The sequence below is a fragment of the Pteropus vampyrus genome, unplaced genomic scaffold, assembly GCF_000151845.1.
Source record: "Pteropus vampyrus isolate Shadow unplaced genomic scaffold, Pvam_2.0 Scaffold223, whole genome shotgun sequence".
NCBI classification, from domain to species: Eukaryota; Metazoa; Chordata; class Mammalia; order Chiroptera; family Pteropodidae; genus Pteropus; species Pteropus vampyrus.
The window spans coordinates 1,641,196-1,658,095 of record NW_011889004.1 but is presented as its reverse complement, the minus strand read 5'-3'; the positions used below and the strand labels follow the sequence as shown (position 1 = coordinate 1,658,095).

Below are 16,900 nucleotides of genomic sequence, written 5' to 3'. Positions count from 1 at the left end.
GGAATAACCAGAATTTCAGCTTCCCATGTCTTCTTCCTTCCATGTGACCTAGACTAAAGAAAAGGCCTGTACGTTCTTCTTCCCATAGGGTAAATTGCATTTTTGAAACCCCTTAAACTTATGAGTCTAGAAAAGTTAGCTTTCAGCTAGGATTGAAATCCATGATTTCCAAGTGGTTAATGAATAGTGTTTAAAGCTAAAGCGTGTTGAAGGGACACTGCTGGCCATTAACTCTTGTCTGGCATCTTTTGCCCAAACCTTAGACAGAAGATTCTAGGAACCTGGGACAGGTGCCCCATATATGGTTTATTTCCTACTCACAAACATTGGAATATTCACACATAGGATGATTCTTGTATGCACAAAGTGTCTGAATACCTGCAGCAATCGATAGCAAAACTCTATTCCTGTTGTCTAAAGGCATGTCCTAGATGAGGTGGCTTCAAGGTCTTAGGAAGCAGTGAGCCATGAGGAAAAGGTAAGAACTAAAAGTAGAGGAAGTTTGCAGAACTGACTTGCTGGCTTCTTTTTAAAGGAATAAAAGAGCGCTTTGGTAAATATGACTCATTGTAGTGGAAGCTGATATTTGTGGAAACAGTGTTCAATTTTCTGAGTTGTTGTAAACCATTAATTATATGGTTAGTAATCACTGTTCCCTCAAAACATGACACTCACTCCTTTGTCCCATAAATGTGATATTTGTGTTTATTTGGAAGGGCCTCTCCTACCCGTTACAGCATACTTCGTGGTATTCCATAGGGAGTTAGGCTTTATGGCCTGAGTTCTCTTGGCTGCTAGGAGACCTGCCTGAGACGGATGTAGGCCTCCCCCAGCCACTCTGGAGGGTACTGTCTGGGCCTGGATAGCATACCATGTGCGTGCTAGCAGAACCCCAGGTGGTTCCTGGAAGTGAGGGGATGCGTACCCCAGGTGCCTCATCTTTATTGCAACGTGGGCCAACACAGCTGGTGCGTCGATCCTCAGACTGAAGAGAGCTGTGACTCACTGTGTCTGTCTTCTGTTCCAGCAACCCACAGAGTACTTCGACATGGGGATTTTCCTGGCTTTCTTTGTCGTGGTCTCCTTGGTCTGCCTCATCCTCCTTGTCAAAATCAAGCTGAAGCAGAGACGCAGTCAGGTAATACCTCCGAGCAGCCCGTGAACAGTGCTTCCCGCTGCTCTGCCACTGGTGAAAATCAGGGCTGGGGCCCGAGCTCTGCAGCTTGTTCCGGGGGCCTAGAAACAGCAAAGATGGAGAAAAACTAGAGCAAAGCTTATAACAGTCTTCTCTGTTCCAAGAGGTCCAGTCCTACAAAGGCTGAGCATTGGTGTTGCCAGCCAGGAGTTTTTCCAAAGAAATGTTTAAATGTTCATGTGGAACCTTAGAGCCTTGATCTGGGATCAGCAGCATCAGTATCACCTGGGAGCTTGGTAGAAATACAGAATCTCAGGCTCTGCCCAGACCTGCTGAATCTAAATCTGCATCTGCCAAGCTCTCCAGGTGCTTCTCTATAAATTGAGTCGACACTCTAGTGCCCCAGCTGGCACATACATCACTGTGTAGGAAGGAAGGATTTGAAGATGGAAGGAGAGAGGATAAGTGAAAATCTAGACTTTCAAACGGGTATTAGTGTGACATCTCAGGAGACAGATAACGGACCTGGTGCAGTCTGTAGAGAAGAGAATCAGCAAGTTCTCACAAGGGTTGAGTGGCCATCACTAACAGAACAGTGGCTGGTATTTGTCAAGCATGTCTGATTTTCCAAGTGCTGAGCACACACACGCATTGTCTCATTTGCCCTCAGAGCTTTCTTCAGTGTAAAAAGGAGGAATCCTTGGCACAGAGCAGGTTAATGACTCAAGGTCTTCCAGGGTTGGCCAAGTAATTGAAGTAGACTCTGCTGGTCCTGCCATTTGGGAAAAGCCTGAGTTGATGTCGTGGACACTCAGGAGTCTGGCCAATGTGTGCTGTGGCAGTCTGAATTTTTAGTGATTTCTCATAAGACTGTCCTGGCCTGATAGACTAGCATTTGCCCATCCTGATTCATCAAGTGCCATGGCCCTGGGGATGACTACAACTGTTAATACTTGCCAGACCCTAATACGGACCCCATTCCGCCACGCAGAATTCCATGAACAGGCTGGCTGTGCAGGCTCTGGAGAAGATGGAAACCAGAAAGTTCAACTCTAAGAACAAGGGACGCCGGGAGGGGAGCTGTGGGGCTCTGGACACACTCAGCAGCAGCTCCACGTCTGACTGTGCCATCTGCCTTGAGAAGTACATCGACGGAGAGGTAATGGCAGAGGCCAGGCCCATTCTGGTTGGGGCTGAGGTGGACAGGTCAGCAGAGGCCCACAAGTCCTAGCAGGGCAGGGCCCTGTATTCATTTCCCACAGCTCTGCAGGAGCAGAGGTTTTTAATGCCTGTGTCTCAAGGGGATGGCCTGAGACATTCTGAATACTATTTCCCCATAAAAGGGGGTGGCCATGGTGCAGACACACTCCTCCAGAGGACCCAGCTGAATGTAGGTGATTTTGGAAGTTGATCAGAAGTATATGAGAGGCCAGAAAATGTCTGGTTTTAAGAACATTCTCACATGTTGACCTAATTTTAGAATTGCTCTTCTGAAAACTCTTAAGACCTGTCTTGATACAAACTTTTACAAAACATTTGTAAAAGTGTAGAACATTTGTTTTTATTTAGAAAGAAATGAGGGGTGTGATGTCCCCTTTTTCTCTTCTAGCTTTTTATTCTAAATTTTCAAACCTTCAGAAATTATACAATGAATCATACAGTGAATTTTGTATCATTCACTTAGAATCAGCCATTGTTGCCATTTTGCTATGTTTGCTTAATCTCTAGGTAGAGGTATACATACATACACATTGAGAGAGTAAACCATTGCAGACATTTGTCTCCCCTTTGATGAAAGTGTTCCACTGCTCCGTAGACTATTGGATGAAAAATGAATTTTTGCAGAGGCCTTTGCATTAATAGCTTTGCATGGCCTCTAGGGGCAGACTGCCTGGGTTCTAATCCTGACCCAGGCAGCTTCTAGCTTTGTGATCTTGGGCAAGTGACTTCATTCTCTATGCCTCTGCTTGTGACATGGGCCCAAGACTGACTGACATTTCAATTGTCATGAAGTTTACATGAAAAAATAAAGGTAGAACCCTTGCCAAGGTCAAGCACAGCGTTACGTATTTGAATACTATTATTCAAACTGAGCTGGTCAGAGAATGGGGGGAAAAAAGGAAATTTAGCAAATTTGGAGGGTGCTTGGGCTGAGGAACTCCAGAGATGGTTCTGCCTCAGAAAACCCCATCACCTCCTCTCCACATGGGCTGCTTTGTTATAAACCATGTGCCCCAGGTAAGTGTTCAGAGTCCAGTGAAAGAGAGGACAGGAGAGCTTTACCTCTTTGCTGTCCCAGCTGTCAATCGTGACTTCTGGGCATCTTCCTTTCTACACGTTCCATTGGAGTACTCAGAGGTGGCCACCATCCCAAAGATGCAGAAGCCCTTTCTCTACACACCCAGGCTTCCCATCCGCATTAGCACACGGCGTTTGTCTCCCCTTGTGTGTGGCATGAATGTGAGTGCCCTCCTCTAGCCATCAGAAAAGAGCCTGCTTCTGTGTGCTTCCTCCCTTAACACTGAGAGCCATGGTTGGGCCTGGCTGGTGGGCTATTTCCTTCTCCCTAGAACTCATGTATGGGCCCTGACTCCAGGGAATTGAGCCTACCTATAGCTAGAGATGGGGATGAGGTGGGGAAGGAGCCTCCGTCCACACTGGGCTCCGCAGGAAGAAGCGCGTGCTGGGCTGAAGGCAGAACTGCCCCCACCTATGCCCTCCCCTCAGGCTGTGTCCTCTCTCCCTTCCTAGGAGCTGCGGGTTATCCCTTGTACTCACCGCTTTCACAGGAAGTGCGTGGACCCATGGCTGCTGCAGCACCACACCTGCCCCCACTGTCGGCACAACATCATAGGTAATTATCACCCATCTCCATCGTTGCTGAAGAGTCACTGTTCCTACTGAGTGCCCAGCAAGAATGTGACACATGATACAGCCTGGGGAGGGAGTAAAGCCACTGTAGCATTGCCATCTGGACTTGGGGGCATGGGGACTGTGCGTTCTGGAGGTCACCAAGCTTCCAAACCCTTAAGAGAGCCTGGCATAGAGAATTTCCCTGAGTCTGATTTTCGTTTTCACATGAACTGGCTTCCTGACCTTGCACAAAGGATCTGGCCTCTTCAGGCCTTAGGCCTGCAATCTCTTTAGCAGGAATGACTGCTAAAGTAATAATGCTTGCCCATGCCTGGAACTAGAGGGTTGTCCCGAGACTACAAGAGACAATGAGTATGAGGTGGCAGGGTTGCCATGCTGCTCCGGGGTCGCTGGTCCCGGTGATATGATATTATTGAATGAGGGGGCTAGAACGCAGGGTGCCCTCCAGGTAGCTGTTTTTCCACGAGGGAACATGCCTTTTATCTTATTCGCCCTGTTGCACTCTGCAAACTCCTGTGGTGCCTTTGTTGGGCAAAGCAGCAGGGAGATGGGCCCTTATAGCCATGACTACCCTTTAGATGGAGAAGTGGGTCAGCCACTGCCAGTGTGGCCAAGTTTGATGACGGCTTAAAGCATGAACCAGGGCACTTTGGCATGTGACCAGCCCTGCTGCTTCAGTCTTTGCCCTTACTTATCTATCTCTCTAGCCCCTGGCACCAGGTACTCAGCCCTGCTGACTTTGTTCTCCCGCCTCTCCCCAGAGCAAAAGGGAAACCCAAGTACTGTGTGCATGGAGACCAGCAACCTTGCACGCAGCCGGCAGCAGAGGGTGATCTTGCCAGTGCACTACCCCGGCCGTGTGCACAGGACCAACGCCATCCCAGCCTACCCTACAAGGACAAGCATGGACTCCCACGGGAACCCTGTCACGCTGCTGACTGTGGACCGGCATGGGGAACAGAGCCTCTATTCACCACAGACCCCCACCTACATCCGTGGCTACCCACCCCTCCACCTGGACCACACCCTGGCCCCTCACCGCTGCGGCCTGGAGCACCGGGCCTACTCACCAGCCCACCCCTTCCGCAGGCCCAAGTTCAGCGGCCGCAGCTTCTCCAAGGCAGCTTGCTTCTCCCAGTATGAGACCATGTACCAACACTACTACTTCCAGGGCCTCAGCTATCCTGAGCAGGAGGGTCAGACTCCACCTAGCCTCGCTCCCAGGGGTCCATCCCGTGCCTTTCCCCCAAGTGGCAGTGGCAGCCTGCTCTTCCCCACCGTGGTGCACGTGACCCCACCCTCCCACCTGGAGAGTGGTAGCACATCCAGCTTCAGCTGTTACCACGGCCACCGCTCGGTGTGCAGTGGCTACCTGGCTGATTGCCCGGGCAGTGACAGCAGCAGCAGCAGCAGCAGCTCTGGCCAGTGTCACTGCTCCTCCAGCGACTCGGTGGTGGACTGCACTGAGGTCAGCAACCAGGGTGTGTACGGGAGCTGTTCAACCTTCCGGAGCTCCCTCAGCAGCGACTATGACCCCTTCATCTACCGCAGCCGGAGCCCCTGTCGCATCAGTGACGTGGGCGGCTCAGGCAGCTCGGGCCAGGGGCCCATCGTGCACCTAGAGGGCTCCCAGCCACCCGAGGAGCTCCCGGCAGCCCACAGTCAAGGTGCTGTGCGTGGAGAGCCTTGGCCAGGCCCTGCCTCTCCCTTGGGGGACCAGCTGTCCACCTGCAGCTTGGAGATGAACTACAGCAGCAACTCCTCCCTGGAGCACAGGGGGCCCAACAGCTCTACCTCAGAAGTGGGGCTCGAGGCTTCTGGGGCTGCCCCAGACCTCAGGAGGACCTGGAAGGGGGGCCATGAGGGGCCATCGTGTGCCTACTGCTGTGAGCCCCAGTCCTCTGCACTGGAGCCCAGCGTAGGAGCAGCTGGGGGCAGCACCTTGTTCCTGGGTACCCCCCTCTGTGAGGGCTGTGGCCCCACAGGTGCAGAGTCACAGCCAGGAAGCTCCCAGGGCCTGTACAGCCTTCACCCAGACCATTTGCCCAGGACAGACGGGGTGAAATATGAGGGCCTGCCCTGCTGCTTCTATGAAGAAAAGCAGGTGGCCCACAGTGGCGGAGGGGGCAGTGGCTGCTACACTGAGGACTGCTCCGTGAGTGTGCAGTACACACTTGCCCAGGATCCTCCGCCCAGCTGCCACCCAGGGGCCCGGGACCTGAGCCAGCGCATCCCCATCATTCCAGAGGATGTGGACTGTGACTTGGGCCTGCCCTCGGACTGCCAAGGGACCCTTGGCCTCGGCCCTTGGGGTGGGACACTGGGCCCTGACTCCCTGAGTCCCCATAGGGGCCTGGGAGGAGCCCAGGAAGAGGAGCGGGTTTTGTGCTGCCAGCCCAGGGCACCGCTGCTGCCTGGCTGCCCTCCAGAGAAGGCAAGGGCCACCAGGGTCAGCTTCCCCAGTGCCTCCCAGGACATTCAGGAGTCCAGCACCACAGCCACTCAGGCTGCAGGTGAGAGCAGATGACAGAAGGCCAGAGTTGAGGTCTTTTTCTCTCTCTCTGATCATTTTCTAAGTGACTCCCTTGGTGCCCTTGACTTTAAACACCCATCTGTATCTGATGACTTCCAAATGTTATTCCCCAACCTGTCCTTTTCTCTGAGTTCCAGACCTTTCGGACCCTCTGCTTTCATAATTTTTCACCCGAGATGCCGTGCAAGTATCCCAACCTGTCAGGTTCACAGCAGTGCTCTGATTCCTCCCTCTGTGCCCCCATTCTTCAAGGCTCCCCACCTAGATGCTCAGGCCAAAAGTCCAGGCGCCATCTCTGAGCCTGCCCTGCTCCTCATACTCCAGTGTCCTGTCTGCGAGAATTGTGCAGAAAATTGAATTCCCAGAAAAGTGAAACTTAGTCAGAGACATGTCAAATCCAATTGCAGAATTTTTATTATTAGATACAGCAGGCATCATCAAATTGCTATAAAGTTTCCAAACATTTTGTCTCAGTAATACACAGTGTACAGTCCAGCACCTCGGAGTAGCACTGTGACAAGTTTTACATCCAAAGTATATCGTACGTCTGTCTCTGCGTCCCCACCTTTGTTCCTTAGGCCCATTTCCTCTCTCCAGAGTGAAGCACTATTATCCTCTGACTGATCTCTTGTCACTAGTCTTGCCTTGTGTTCCACGTGGGAGTCAGAGTAGTCTTTTTCGACCATAAAGTCTATATTACACTAGAAATCCCTTCAGTGACTTGCCATGACCTTTAGAATTTTGAAAATGTAAACTCCTCACCCAGTTCTCTGTGGCCTGGCCCCTGCCTGCCCCTCTGACCACCTGCTTCGCTCTCCTTGCTCGCTACTTTAGCACCCTGTGGCCTCCGTCCTGTTCCTCCAGTGTGCTAAGCTCATTCCAGCCTCTAGACCTCCTTGCTGCTTCCCTCCTCCAGATTTCAGCTTAAGTGACACCCTCCAGTTGCTCCGAGGTTACTCTTAGACCTGTTTCCTCCTCAGAATATCACAACCTGAAATTGCTTTGTTTTGAGGTCTGTAAGCTCTGTGAGGGGGGGTCTTCTCCCCTGTTCTTCCCAGTGCCTACAACAGTGCCTGATGCACATCTTTTGTACATTGTGTTTTCATGCTACCCTAAGGGCTTCCAGAAGGCTCTGCACATCCAATGAGAGAGGCCAGCTCTCTAGGAGGTACCTCTGCTTTCGGCACAGAATGAGGGGGTCTCCTTAAGCCTTTTACCACATGCACAGTCTTTCCAGTATTGTGACCTGTCACTTCCTAAGAGTCTGCGACACCTCCCGGGCATGGGCACCCAAGTCCCTTGCCTGGTCCCTGTGTCGTTGTGTCTGCGCTGCTGGCTCCCTCCCCTGATGATTGTTCTCTCTCTCCCAGGACAGAGATCTCGCACAGCAGACAGCAGTGGCATGGGAGCCTGAGCCCAGAAGGAACTCTTGTGTGGAAATGGGAACTATACGGAGACTCCAAACTCTTGACTTCCTTCAGAAAAAAAAAATTTTTTTAGCTTTGATAAACACAAACGTGGTAATAAAGAGAGCCCTCCTCAACCCAAAATGTGAGCCCCCTGTGGCAACGCCCCCATCCCCCTTAACAAATCAACAGACAAAATTCTCAAGTTTTTGACTCTTTTGATAACATGTTATTCTTTTTTGTAAAGTGTGTGTGCTTGGGGTTCCGAGGTGTGTGGGATTGAATTCTCGGCTTTGTTTTTAAGATATTATATGTAAATGTAAAAAGTTATTTAAATATATATTTTAAAGAACCCTAACCGCCAACTTTTGCTGAAAAGAAAAAAAATCACTGCTGCATTAATTGAATCACATCATGTATAGATACTGTTGTCTCCCCAGAGGGAGCTCAGGCCTTTGAAAAGCTCAGGGCTACACCTGCCTTAGAAAATGAACCAGAAACTTGAAGTAAAGCTAGTCGATATGGGTACAAACTCTAAGGAACAATGCAATGCTGCCTCTTTCTTTCTCATGGCAAATCCCAACATACAGAATTTCAGGTCTTCTCGGAAGCCATGCTTCTCCAGCCAACACCTTTTAGGCAAGTGATGGAAACAGCTGGGAATAGGGTGGAAGGTCTGGGGAGCTGGGACAAGCCCCAGAAGCCCCAGGGTGACAGACAAGTCTGCCCCGCTGGAATTATCATCCTAAGGTATAGGACAGAGTTCACAGTCCTGATATTGGGCTTCCTGCAACTGGCTGCAGAAATGGTTGATGGGGTATGTGGGGACGAACACCCAGGAGGAATGTAGTTTGCGGCCTTGGTGTCTGATTGGGCAGGGGACAGAGGGCATGCAGGAGCTGCTGCTTCCTTGGGCTGCCTTCCTGGGGGTGGTAGGACCCCATCTGGTCTGCACCAAGCTTCATTTGAATGATAATGTTTCCCATCCCATTTCACTACAGAAGCACTGCTTCAGGGTCATTCAGCCCTCTGCCTCGGGGCTGAAGTTTCTCATCTCACCTGCAAATGTCTACTATCCTTTCTTCCTAATGCACTATTATGTATTGATTCTCCATGAGACAGAGAAAGAGACTATCAGATAGTTTAGACCCAAAGGGTAGGTTTTTATATATTTTTCCAGCCTTTGGTGGTGGTTGCTTTTTTTTTTTTTTTTTTTAAGGAGGGAAAGTTTAAAAACCCAAACCATTTTTTAAAAAGGTATTTTCATTTTAAAAGGGAGAATCTATTTAAAGCTATTTCAGATCAGGGATTGTCATTCTTTTTGTTTAATGTAATTCTTGTTCTTAAAATTCTTTTTTAGAAGAAACTAATCACTTTAGCCCTGTGTTCACTAAACTCTTCTGGTCACCTCTGTTTATTCATTTACTGGGCAGATATTTGGTGCCACCTGAAAGCTCATTTGTGAAATAGGAACCCTGGGAGCTGGCCCTCTGTGGGTGGGGAAATAGAGACTACCCTGCATTGCCAGGAGACCGATGACTCCTATCCAGTAAAGCACAGGGGGAGTCAGCCCAGGGTCCGGACCAGAACATTTTGAATGAAAATCTCACTGTATCAGAATCTTTTTTTCTTAAAAACCCCAGTTCTGTGATGAGGAAATTTACTTAACTTCTAGCCAGGATGTGACAGAAGGAAATTCCAGTGTCAAATGATTGAGCCACTTGCCATTTAGGAACTCACTGTGGTGAGATTTGTCCTCCAGCCTCTGAGGTGCAGTCCCTCGGGAGCCGCTACCCCCAGGCCCGTGCCCAGCACACCTGTTGGCGAGGGTGTGAGAAGTGCCTAAGCTGTTGACATGTGATCTGGGCCGCCTTTATTTCTCCAGCCAGGAGTAGCAGCTGCTGAGGACAACAGCTTGCATTACATGGTTTTGGGGAAAGGGGGTTGTGGGTATGGCTTTTAACATGAACTGCAAAAAGCAGCTTCTCATTGTTGAGGTTTTTTTTGTTTGTGGTTTTGTTTGTTTCTAATGTCTTTGAGTGCATATTATCTTCCTCGTGAGAAACTATACCCCCAAAGTGGCTTTCTTTAGCCTTAGCTGGAAAATCACTCCTAAATAGCCTTAAGCAATAAATAGATGAGCAGAGAATGTGGCTTCAACTGGGCTTATTAAAATAATTTGTTAAGTTTTCATTTAAATGAACAATAACTAGAGATGACAAAAGAAGCACATTTAATGTTTGTAGTTTACAGGGTGGTAGAAACAGAAAAATGAAAATGTTAAATTTTAAATATCAGTCATTCTCTTAAATTTGTGTTGGCTCATCAGACAGGGAGGTCACCAGGATATAGTAACCAACTATGTTATTGCCGCACCATTTAAATCAAAAGAAATGTCTTGTGAGGTTGTAAGACTCCAGTCATTATGACAAGTACCTTTTTCAGTGACCTCTCAGTAGTATGTGAGGATTTATAGCTGTGGAAGCTGGGTGCATCGCTTTTTCCATTGAGAAGCCCCCCACATACTGGAGTGTGACCGTGGGTGTGGCTCCATGGCCCAGCCCTGGTGTGTGGGATAGCCATGCAAACTGAAGACTGCTAGAACCAGTTAAATAGGGGTTTGGAGTTCTGATCAACAAGGTACCTCTTTGTAGACACAGCCCCCGTATGATGGCTTTAACTCAGTCTCTTTCCCCCTCTCATCTGAACCCAAGCCATTTTTTAAAGCCTCATCTGCTGTCCCACCGCTCAGACCCTCCCTTTTGTGCTGCTAGTTTCTACTCAAAGTTCATGCAGGACTAATGCTTTTAAACTGAGGTCTAAAAAATAATTACTAATCAAGAGTATTATTTTTTAAACAGAACCGCCTTTTTCTATATGTAAACTCTATTGTGTTGGTCTAACAAGGCACTATTTTAAAAATTTTTTTTTTTTTTAATTTTCTCCCATAGCACTTAAAAGATATTTTGTAAAGACTTTGCTGTAAAGATTTTGTAATAAAATGGTCTAAGGGCTCCTTCTCCAACATTACCATTTTTAAAAAATGTTTTAAAGGCTAGAAAACAACTTATGTATATTCTGTATATGTATAGCAGCACATTTCATTTATGGAAATATGTTCTCAGAATATTTATTTACTAATATATTTATCTTAAGCCATGTCTTATGTTGAGAGTGTGACATTGTTGGAATAATCATTGAAAATGACTAACATGAGGCCCTGTAAATACATGATAATTGCACACAAATTTTACATATTTGCCGACCAAAAATGATTTAAAACAAGTTGTAGTCTTCTATGGTTTTGTAACAAATTGTACAAATGACTGTAAAAAAATACAATTTTATCAAGTATGTGTTCTATGTTGTCATTGCTCTGTTTAGTAGAGGTCTACACATTTCACAGAGGAGAGGTTTGCATGAAGCAGTGCCTTGAACTTCAACTCGCTCATGAGAACATCCATATAATTTCCTCTCCAGTTAACATAGAGTTCAGGTTCTTGGGGATTTAGGTGATGTCATGGGAGAGCATCCAGTAAAGAGTACGTGAGATTATTTCCTTGAGGTGATGGTAGTTTTTCAGCTCAGCCCTCTGCAAAGGGAGTGAGGGAAATGGTAGTGCATCCTAGCAGTCCACTATTTAAAAATCAGGAACACGGGCTGGATATAAACCATTGGCTTCAGGCCTTTTTCTACCCTCGATCCCCAAGGGAAAGGTGCTTTTAGGGGGGGAAAAAAATCTAGCCCTCAAAATTACCTGCTCTTGAGAGTGGAAAGGGGCCCTTAGTCTCTGAATCTTGTACCCATTTGTCTTTATTTCCCAGGGAAGGTAGTTACTAATTTGTAAAGCAATCTGAGATTACATGGAAGGTGCAAAGTGGTGTTTATTTTTCAGACATCTAGCAGAGGGTATCCTAATCCCATGAGTTCCAGTTTCTATTTCTCCCTCTTTAACTTGGGCCATTTCTTGGGCACAGGCTCCTCATGGACCTCTAACCGCTTTGTGCCTGGCAGCGGGTTCTGAGCACCTTCGAGGCTGGCAGCTTGGCTGCACAGAGCCTCCCAGAGCTTTTGCTTGATGGCCTTACCCAGCTCCAAACTATACCTTTTGGGGGTTCCCGAAGGATTCCACAGCATCGGCTCAACCACAGCGTGGTACAGAGCCCGGTAACCCTCTGTGGGGAGGCCGTGGATGGTTAGGGTGTCCGACAACTGCTGTCTCTTTCTGGCTTCAGGAAGCAACGCCTGGGCCATCCAGGCTGCTGTCCCAATGTCCCGGGGTAGCACTTGGGTGGCAGCCAAATGTTCAGCATATCTGTTCTCAAGATCTTGGCGGACTGTTACTTTTTTCTCCTTTGAACTTTCTTTACTCTAGCCAGAAAGAAAGCAGAGAAGTCAAAGCTAAAACTTGAGAAGGGAGCTCAGAATAATTATCTGGGATTTGTGTCCCAAAGTCTTGGTTACAGCCACAACCAACATTTGTCTAGCGTGTTCTAGTTGACTGGATTCCTTCATGTATACCACTGTGTGCGTTCCCCATAACCCTGTAAGGTCAACAGGAGACAGCTTTAAAGGAAACGAAATTGGAATTGGTTTGCCCAAGGCCACACAGCTAGAAAGTTAATAACCACAGTTGTCATCTGTTGATTGCCATGCAGGATCCTAAGCATTTACTCTGTGCCAGGCTCTGTTCAAAAGCCCTTTATATGTATTAACTCTCAATCCTCACAAAACCCTGTGAGAGAAGGACTGTTATCCCCATTTTATAGATGACAAATACCAAGGCAGAAAGAGGCTAAGCCCGCTGTTGTCCTTAGTTATAGTCAAAGCTAGGACTTGAACCTGACAACCTAGCTCCAGTGTGCATTCTGAGCTCTGCTGGCCACCATGAATAATGGAGCTGAGCTCTGATCAGGCCTCTAGATGCCAAGTTCTCCATGTGGAAGTTCATAGCCAGGTCTGGCTCACCTCTGGTGTTCCAGTGTCATGCCTGCATGCTCTACCCATATCCTGGCCTTTTCCAACTTTATTTTCCCTTCACGTCAAGTTTATTTGTGTTTATGAAAGTCAATTCATCCTCCTATAGAACTAGGAAGGGAATAAATAACATGGCCCCAGATCTGGTGATCTCTTCACTTTATCATGCTGCTGCCCCTCCACCCCTACCTTCTACCTCTCTGCAATCCTGTCTTTAACTTTAGGATATCCTTCAATTCATGTAAATCTCTTAAGTGTTAGGTATTCTCTAGCTGACATTTCCCTCTCCCACTCCTCGTCACATTTTCTCCAACACCAGCTATCAACTACCTCATTGATTCCTCCTGCAGGCCTCCTGCGCCTAGATGAGCCCAGACGCTGCCCCACGGGCTGCTTGCTCTTGGAATTCACGGAGTTTCTTATCCTGCCTTGCTGAGTGGCTTTCATTGCTGAATCATCCTTGGGCTTTAATCTTTTCGAGGGTGTTGCTCCTCCAAACTTGTGTGGTACTGGGTGGCATTTATCCTTCAGTTGTCTCCTGAGCACCAGCTTAACCAGGGAGAATGAACTGGCAGTTAATGGGTTCTTTACAACTTCCCAAGAAGAAGTGGTACCTGGTGCTGTGGTGTTGATGTTCTGCTTTGCACACATTCTGGCCGTCCAGATGTTTGTGAGAGTTGATGAGTCCACATAGCAGTCCTGAAGCCTGGTGTTCAGTAAGATAGACTGTCGGAGTCCATAGGTGGGGCTGGGGTCTCGTCGCACATAGATTGGATGCTAGAATTATAAAGAGGGAAAAAGGAATAAAAAATGCCAGTTCTCAAGAAGAGACTAGAAGGTCTATTTGGAGGCAAATTCTTAACATCTTTTTAGAGACCATTCCTTCCACACACATCTTAGAAATCTTTCTACATATCCTCTCTCCTGCTCACCAAAGCCTTTTGTACCAAGATCACAGAGATATTCAGGCTCTCATAGAATATAGCATGCTTGGGCCGGAAGTGGAGGGTCAGGGAGCTTTACAAGGAATCAAAAACAAGTCCTATCTGCTGATAAGCTAAAGGAACTTGTGGCAGGAAAAGGATGGGAGATAGGATCACTCAGGATTCCTCCAGGAACTATAGTCACTTCTCAACCATACTGCTACATAGAAATGACAACAGGTAAAGTCCTGCCAAACTCTGAATATACTTTCTGACCAGATTGCCATGAGCTAAGAAAAGCTGCTATACAGGGAAATATACTCTGGGGTCCATAAAGGCAAAAGCATAATGTAAATGAAGCTGGCTTCCATTTCCTGGGACCAGCCAAGAACAAGAGAACAATCGGGATAAATTAAAATCACATCTTTAAAAAGGCCTGGCTTTCTAAGAAATGTCATCTATAAAAAATAAAATCACCTTACCATATTTCGGTTGCCTTAAATTTTATTTTAGCTAGCTTAGTAGGGGGAAGAAATATGTTTTTTCCTTTCCTTTTTTCTCTTTTGCTTTTTGTTTTATTTTGTTTTGTTTTAATATTTCTAGTCACCTGTCTTTCTCTTCCTCAGTCACACATGGGCAAATTGCAGTTTGTTTAGATTTTGGCTTACATGCAGCCAGTTTTGAACCATTATCTCTAGTATTTGTGATGTCACTTTGGTTTGTGATGTGAGTATGGGTGGGTATTACATCATCGGATTTTATAGTTAAATTATGTTGGAAGAAGTTCTATTTTGTTGTGCTTACAGCCTCAGGAACTTCTGAAGGCCTCATTTCCCCACAAATGTCTCCGGTGAATTTTGAAGGTTAAATATTCTTAAGAAGCACGTTTTGCACACCAACTAGTCAAATATGCAGACCAGATTTATGGATACAGGTAGTGAGATGCATCCTTACATGTGCAAAAGTGCCCTTCTTCATGCGCATAAAGAAGGTACTGTTAAATTCTCAGAATAGCTGCCAAGGTTAGGGACCAGAAATGAAAGAACACGTTCCTGCAGCCCTGGGCACCTCTCCCTGCGTGTCTCTCCCTGGGAGACTACATGGTTTCTGGAATGTGGTTTTATTTTACATCCCATGGCAAATGCAGTAATTAGAGCTGTTAGCAGTGTCAAGGGCTTGAAACGAGAACAAAGACGCCTCTTCCTGGGAACTCTTGGGCAATGCCTAGCTCCTTATCAGGTGCTTGTCCTGTTGGTGGTTTTGATTTTTCATACACAAAATGCCAAAAGAGGCTCCCTCCCGAGGGGGAGGAGAACAAAATGATGGAAAAACAGAGTATGAGTCTGGCAGGCATTCCTGGAATCGCATGTGTTGCCTGTTTGATTTTTCGCGTGTTGTCCCTGGAGTGAATCAAAGTCTGCAGGCAGACCGCACCGCAGGCCGTGGTGGAACCACCTCCAGGCCGACGGCATCTGGACCCACAGACGCTTGGGAAGACAATGGGGCCCATTCAGTGGCGAGCCCTGGCCTCACCTCCCAAGAGGTGGGTCAGTTTAAGAGCAGGGTGTTGGAAAGGGTTTGTCTTTGGGAAGGGTTTGCAAACGTCTGGAGACTGGGCAGGCAAGCATCCTTTCAAAGCTGGTGAATCCCAGAGAGGTGGCACCAGGTTCTTATGTTACTGTCTCTCTTAACTCTGCATGGCAGGGACAGAGGGAAAAGTTGGGCAAGAAAGGCATACTGGGAGTAGCTCTTCTGTTTCTCTTCTCTTCTTCCTCATCTTGAGGTCGGCCTTCCCACGCCACCTCTTTCCAGACACTCATCTGTTGTATTTACTTTCCTACGCCTTTTCCTTAATGACCAAGTGTCACTGCTCTGGCTCCAAGGAACACTCTAAATCTCCTTCTAGCACAGAGCTGTTCACATGGACAGCAGCTGATGCATACTCTTCCATCAAATTCTGCCTTCTCTCCCTTCAATGTAAGTCACTTCAATTGACTGTACCCCAACAGGAAACCTTCACATTCCTTAGAACTAATAGTAATCTGGCCTGTGCTATTTCTCCTACATCAGTAAAATCTGTTTTTATTGAATGCTTACCAGAGGCCAGGCATTCTTCTAGGCATTTTACAAGCATTATCTTATCAAATGCTACCAACGGTCTTATGAGTTTGGGTACTGTTGCCATCCCCACTTTACAGATGAAGAAACTGAGGCACAAATTTCTCAAGAACCATGCCCCAAAGCTAGTAACCAACAAAGGCTGGACACGAAGGTTTATACACGCTTTCTCTTATGTGCTTTCACCCAGTTATCACTGTAATGCTTTGCCTTTCATCTGGTTAGCCCATCACATACCACACCTGGGCCCAGTTACAGTCCTATCCTTGTCACGAGACTTCCTCTGGACTCAGGAGGTAGTCTGTATGAGCTGATGTCCCAGATCCATCTCTCAATGTGGAAGTTAATTCGCATTTCTGAATCTTATTTTCCTCATCTATGAAATAGGGATAGTAAGAGTACCTACCCCAGGATACTGGGAGGATGAAATGGACAATGCCTGTGAAGCACTTGGCATGGCTCCTGGCACATAATAAGCACTCAATAAATAATGTCCTTATTAATATTATTAATATTGTGGCCTATTCGCCCATCTGACCTTTTCTTGAGCTCCTGTTGCCCATGGTCTGAGTGACATAACCCAACATTGAATATGAATTTTGTCTCGGGTCCTTCACGTGCATCCATCTGATTTATGGGGCCAACTAAAAGAGCCTCTTGAAGTGAGGAATGAGTTTGATCTGATCCAGCATTTCTTTTGCTATGATCCATCTTTACTAAACATTTGTCAGATTCATTAACTTCACAAAAGCGGTGTATTTACAGGAGGCACATTTCCCTCTGGTTGTGGGAGTTTTCTAGAACATCCCATGCTTCATTAGACAGAAAGGAAAGCAGGTACCTGAAGATATGCTAAGGAAAGTGACTAGTCTTTAATAGAGATTGTTCCATCAAAGGTTGTTCAGAATTACCAAGTCAGGATGGTTCAGGGTCC

At 47.2% G+C, this 16,900-nt stretch overlaps 2 protein-coding genes across 4 annotated transcripts in view; one reads left to right on the top strand and one right to left on the bottom strand.

Moving 5' to 3' along the window:
• Positions 1-11,302, top strand: part of ZNRF3 (zinc and ring finger 3) — a 126,207-nt gene extending 114,905 nt beyond the window's left edge. For all 3 annotated transcript variants that reach the window (XM_023538434.1, XM_023538435.1, XM_011373374.2), the window contains exons 5-9: positions 1,028-1,138; positions 2,127-2,294; positions 3,887-3,989; positions 4,771-6,522; positions 7,913-11,302. In XM_023538434.1, the coding sequence (XP_023394202.1) occupies positions 1,028-1,138; positions 2,127-2,294; positions 3,887-3,989; positions 4,771-6,522; positions 7,913-7,956 (2,178 nt within the window). In that variant the 3' untranslated portion in view covers positions 7,957-11,302. The remainder of the gene's footprint in view (positions 1-1,027; positions 1,139-2,126; positions 2,295-3,886; positions 3,990-4,770; positions 6,523-7,912) is intronic.
• A 360-nt stretch (positions 11,303-11,662) lies between these two features.
• On the bottom strand, positions 11,663-16,677 carry CUNH22orf31 (chromosome unknown C22orf31 homolog). Its single transcript, XM_011373397.2, has 4 exons — positions 16,505-16,677; positions 13,858-13,942; positions 13,256-13,702; positions 11,663-12,319 (listed from the first exon to the last, which is right to left on the bottom strand). The coding sequence occupies exons 1-4, from the start codon at positions 16,675-16,677 to the stop codon at positions 11,885-11,887; spliced, it is 1,140 nt and encodes a 379-aa protein (XP_011371699.1). The 3' UTR covers positions 11,663-11,884.
• Positions 16,678-16,900: the final 223 nt, after the last annotated feature.